General features: G+C 40.7%; 1 protein-coding gene across 3 annotated transcripts in view; it reads left to right on the plus strand.

The window, feature by feature from the left end:
* LOC124804849 (apoptosis-inducing factor 1, mitochondrial) overlaps positions 1 to 4671 on the plus strand; it is a 111932-nt gene extending 107261 nt beyond the window's left edge. Inside the window, exons 12-13 of one of the 3 annotated variants that reach the window (XR_007017374.1) lie at positions 3425 to 4398; positions 4477 to 4671. Coding sequence is in view for 1 of the 3 variants with exons in the window: in XM_047265200.1 (XP_047121156.1) it covers positions 3425 to 3496 (72 nt within the window). In the remaining 2 variants the exon portion in view is untranslated. Of the gene's footprint in view, positions 1 to 3424 lie in introns of all 3 variants that reach the window. The other 2 variants (XR_007017375.1, XM_047265200.1) reach the window with 2 other exon arrangements.
* The last annotated feature ends 1329 nt before the right edge of the window (positions 4672 to 6000 follow it).

Raw genomic sequence — 6000 nt, forward strand, 5'->3', positions numbered from 1 at the left:
GGCCTTGGTATGATCAGTTCTCCCAGGTTTAGAATGAAGACAACCTTCACTGCCCTCCAGACATTAGGAATGATTCCTGCTGCTAGGCTAACCCTAAATAACCTGCATAGAAATCTTATTAAGTTCACTCTTTCTTGTTGCAGGAGTGCTGGAAAAATTCTATCTGCATTCCTATTCGCACACTTCTTAGTGATTGAGTAGTTGTCATGGTATGATGGAAGAGCCCCGCTGCCTCTACTACCTCCTCTAACTCTACCGGATTACTTATCAAAATACTGACTTCCTATAGGCTTGAGTCGAGGTCCCTCCTATATGCCTCTCAGACTGTTTTTCTAGGATTCGTATAGGACATGGTATATCTAATGCGCATTTCAACCTCGAACTAAGTATACATGTGGTCTCGTGAGGATGGCTCTAAGCCACAAACCATTGTTTGACATAATTACCAATCAAAGTGAAACTGAAGGTTATGTCAGTTACCTCTTCTCTTCTTATATTCCTAAATGTGGGTACCGTGCCCCTATTGAGGATCTCTAAGTTATTAGCTAGAAGAAATTCTAGAAAATTCGTACCTCTGCTGTTGGTGACTGTGCTGCTCCGCACTAAGTTGTGGCATTAGCATCACATCCAACCGATGGTTGGTCACCGTGTTGTATACAGACTTCCGTCAGTCTCGTCACCTCCTGAGGAGGAGCAGCGCTGTCCTCTTAAGGAAGGTATGCCAACCCCATTACAAACTCCCTCGTGATACCTTCCTCATGTTGCCGCATCCTGATGGTCACTAACTCCCTAGAACGGAAGTCCACCATCAGCATGAAGGGGATTCCATTTTTCGCATAAATGCACTTTCTGGAGTTTCTTGTATTTCTAGCGTAAACCAGCTTACCTCCAGTGCCTCAGAGACCTGATAGGGTTCCTGAATCAGGGCCCCATCCATGTCTTGACTTCCCAGAAGATGACTCAGGGCAGCAGTGGCCCCGTTACTGTGTTGCAGATTTATCTGCAGCACATTTAGTCTCCATCTTGCTGCCATTTTCATTGCTGATGTCTTTCATTACCCTGATGGCAATATGTGAGAACCCCAAGAATAGTCTCAGGGCCTGTTCCCTCATTGCCTTCAGGGGCTTCTCTCTGACTTCCACCACAAGGGTTTGCCCATTTGGTGCAACCTTCCGGTTGATTACCTTCCAATCATCTGTCAATACTTTCAGGTTTTAAGACCCTATTTTCTCAGAGTGTCTGGAGAATTTTCCTTAAGAAGTTTTGTCACTCAGATTAATATCACTGTGGTCTTGAAGAGGTCAGCCACTGTGTTTACCAGCAGCTTTGCATCCTCCCATGACGATATTAGGGGCACCTTTTCCTTAAGCCAGTCGACTGTACCCACCCCCTCACAGACAAAGATAAGAGCACTGGTATCCAGATACTCTCCTGAGTTTGGGTTCTGGACCAGCATCCCCCCAATCTTCTTAAAGAGAGCTGTTTGCACGAGCTGCTCCTGCTGTGAGGTGATCTTGACCAGTGGATAGCCTTGCTGGATAACTGCCATCCTAAAAACAGAGACTACAGTACTGTAGGTCTGTTTCTCTATTTCTTTTTTTCTGGATATGCTTATCCTGAGAAGTGGGAGTCTTATTAGATTCCTCACTTGTTCGCTTACTGCCTACCCTCGATGTAGAAGGGATATGTGCACCCCCTGCACTCTGGGGCAGTCTCCTCTTGAAGTTGTTGCTCTCAAGCCCTTTTAGTTCCCTCCACTTTTGTTCAGGAAGCCACTCTTTTCCTTCCTGTAGCTTTTGTTCTTGAAGAAGTTTCCTCCTCTGAGCCCCAGACAAGCCTTTGATCTTAATCTGGTCCAACTTCTTAGTAACCGATACCACTTCTTGAACAGGTCTGTCCCCCCCGTTCAGCTGAGGAGATGTTTTCCATCAGTTCCAGCCCATATATATATATATATATATATATATATATATATATATATATATATATATATATATATATATATATGTGTGTGTGTGTGTGTGGTCTCAACTCGCCCCTCAGTGTTGCTATTTTCTTTCTTGTCCATTTTGGTCCCATGAGATATGGGGATGCAGTTGGTCCATACCACGGAAACCCCACGCAGTGCAAGGCTAATTACTTAGAGAGGTTGCCCGGTATCCCTGAGGCTCTTTTCGTGACACATCTTACCATGTGCCACTCACCCATTGGCATGGATGGCATCACACCTTGGGTTGGGTATTGAGGAGTTGGGAAGGGACAAGGAATGGATGTGGGATGACAGGTCATTGTGGGACACACTTAGTCTGCTCCATCAGCCCAAGACCTTACCGGCCGTAGCTTCCCACAGCAATCATATCCCTCAGCTTTACGCGAACACACAAGCCTCTCCGCTTGCACTGGGGGTTTATAGACTTTTCTCCATGTCACTGTTTCTAGCTGTCTTCTCTTCTGTTGATTGGGATTGATGTGTAGTCATTTTTCACTCCTCTCTTTGTCTTTGTGTTCTATAGTTTTGATATGGGCTATGACCCTAGTTGTTTCTTTGCCTTAAAACAAAACAAAACTGGATTCATTTACTGTAACTGTGAAAGTTACTGAGAATTCCTAGCAAGTATTTGATATTCTTCTCTTTAGATGGCCATTCGTTCAACACACAGTAGCCGGAATGTCCAATAATTTTCAGCTTGAAGGATAGGGCATCAGTATTGAGTAATGTCACAAATTCAAGGGAGTCACCCTGATGAAGGCTGCTTGCAATAGCATGAGAAGTGTTGATAGTTCAGTCACATCATGAAGTCATAATTCCTAGAATTTTACTGAAGTGGACTGCATCTACAAAAGCCCACACTTCTAAATTGGGGAACATCATTCATGACACACTGACTGAACAGTTTCTAAAGTAGTGGATGAAATATCTCATAACATTTGAAACAATAACTGGTGTAAGATCAGTTTTGTCAACTTTAATGGTATTTTCCTCACACCTTCCATCATTTTACTCCCACCCCTTTCCGCCTCTCTCCCATAGTTTCCACGATTCGAATCTGTGCATGCCCCCTCCATAAAGTTCATTTTGTCTCAGATGTCTGTACACTCGTGATATCCTCTCAGCACTAGTCATCCTTCAACCCGCACCTTCAAGTCCCCATATTCAGCATCTGTCAACCTATTTCTGAGCTTTCTCCCTTGCACTATTACTTTCTTCACTTAAATGTTTTACCTTCCCCAATCTTCCCAACAATGTACACACTTGCTGCAGCTTAGTGTTAACATTCACTATTGAAGAAGAGAAAGAGTAAAATGCAACAAATGTGTCTTTGACCTTTTTTTTCCCCACCTCAACAAATCTTGTAGAAGATGTACTGTATTATTTAGCTTGCTTTTAAGCAGTGAAAGAAATCATAACTTTGTTCTTTTTCAGGTTTTAAAGGATGAGAGCAAGTATGATGATCTAAATGAAGTTGCTAAACTGTTCAATATACATGAAGACTAGAACTGATTTAGTAAGACTGAGTATACATTGCAAACAACAAACACTGTGTTCGTACTTATGTGTATGTGTTTGTGACTGTCCAACGTCAGATAAAATGCAATGAAGTAGTTCATTGTATGTGGGATGTAGAAACAAATAATTTGTGTGTGAATGATTGAAACATTAAACCCCTGTGTTGTGTTGCTGAAGAATGTAAGCCAATAAGCAGTGTATTTTGTATAAATATACTCAGAACTGAAAAATTAAAAGAAACAATTTGTAAATCATCAAGTACAGGCTTGTGTTGCCTCACATTTCTGTGCTATTAGATTGTAGCACATTTTTACTACTGGTATATGTATTGGGTAGTATGGGTGCAACCACGCATTTATTTGATATGGCTTTTAGTGCTTAAAAGTACACACTCTCTCTAATCGTGTGTTTTTCAGTGTGTCAGTATTATAAATCAGGTATTTGTTAAAACAGAAGTTCATAGAAAGTAAACAAATAAAATATTTGTAAATTGTTAGAAATCTGTTTCACCACAAGTTTGTAAGATAACCTGTCCATTAAACTTAGCAGTTAACTTCTTTGTAAATACCACAGATAAAGTTAAACAGCAGAATTTCTCACAAATTATTGTATAAGAGGAGGGGTGTGTTAGGCATCAGGCACACTGGCTGGGTTGAGGTGTTGACCTTATGCTGTTTCAAGTCACCCACCCTCTTACCAAATCAAGCAATGCATGCAGAGGTGGTGTGGCAGCATCATCTCTCTTCCTCATCTATGCCACCAGTGTCCATAGACGCAAGTGATGCTCTCAAGTGATGTAAAGTGACACACTGCTGTTTTCCGTCGTGTGCCAACTGCAGCACCACACATTTGGTGCTACAAAACGGAACATGGTATTAGCTACCACCTGAGTGAGTATCAGACATAACAAAATGCATAAAACATTTTTTTAAATTTTTTTTAATGGACTCGATTACTGTTAGGATCAGTTTGTTTCAGCACTGTTCATAAGCTGAGCACCAGTACTTAAACAGTCGTCTTGGAACACGGTGCAAATAAAATTTTGTGCATCACAGTTGCCAATTCAAATGATTAAGAGTGTTCAGTGAATGCAGTTATCCACCATGAAATAAAATGAAGAGCATTGTATGAAGTGTGAGTAAAGATATTTTTAAGAGCCTGTGGAGCTGTCTGTTGTCATTTTAATTCAGGTTGTGTTTGATTCCCCTTTATGATATTGGTGTGTCGTATTAATGAGTACATTTTGTCACATCTGTGGATAACCTTGTGTAATACACACATACCATGCATACCGTGGATGACAAAATCACATTTGAATGGGTTGTTATATAACGCTGAATTTGCAGTTCACTGTTTTTCATTCCCTTGACAATGTGCTATTCAATATTCTTCACTGTTTGCAACCTGATTGTTTGGAAATGAGTTTCTTATCTTTGCAGAGGTTGCTGTCCAAAATTACTGTTGTGAAATGCTCAACAGTATTAATCTATATTCACTATTACAAATAAACTAGCTGCATTTGTAAATTGTAACATACACCTCCATAAAATAGTTTGTAAGACTCTGACAAGCGGATTGTCCAATCCGGCACGTCAAAACCTATCCTGAGATTTTTTATGTAGGAAGAATACACTGAAAGCAACACATTTGGCAGATAAGACTCACTGTGCAAGTATTTAAAAAAAAAAAATACTCAAAATACACAAATATTCATAGCACACCAGGTAACTGGAGGAATGTACACCCCTGCTATAACTGCAGCAAACAGTGCTTGCAAAACACAGTGGATGCATTGTCTCGCTTCACAGTCAATACCGTCATTGCGCGATAGCGATGGAAATGTTATCGATGATGGTGCCACCAAAGTGGAGTTAGTAAATGTAGTTTTCCATAATTCCTTCACGAAAGAAGATGAAATAAATATTCCAGAATTCGAAACCAGAACGGCTGTTACCGTGAGTGACATAAAAGTAGATATCTTAGGTGTTGCAAAACAAATCACTTAAGAAAGGCAAGTCTTCCGGTCCAGGTGGTATGCCAAACAGGTTCCTTTCAGAGTTTGCAGACACGATGGCGTCTTTCTTAGCAATCATATACAACTGCTCAGTTGACGAAAGGTCTGTTCCTAAAGACTGGAAAGTAGCACAGGTTCCACCAATATTCAAGAAAGGAAATAGGAGTAACCCATTTAATTACAGACCCATATCACTGACTTCAATTTGCTGTAGGATTTGGAGCATATACTGTACTCGAACATTATGAATCAACTTGAAGAAAATGACTTATTGACACATAACCAACGCAGAGTCAGAAAATATTGTTCTTGTGCAACACAGCTAGCTCTTTATTCCCGTGAAGTAATGAGTGCTGTCGACAAGGGATCTCAGATCGATTCCATATTCCTAGATTTCCAGAAGGCTTTTGATACTGTTTCTCACAAGTGACTATTAATCAAATTGCATGTATATGGAGTATCTTCTCAGTTGTGTGAC

Source organism: Schistocerca piceifrons, chromosome 7, assembly GCF_021461385.2.
Source record: "Schistocerca piceifrons isolate TAMUIC-IGC-003096 chromosome 7, iqSchPice1.1, whole genome shotgun sequence".
NCBI classification, from domain to species: domain Eukaryota; kingdom Metazoa; phylum Arthropoda; class Insecta; order Orthoptera; family Acrididae; genus Schistocerca; species Schistocerca piceifrons.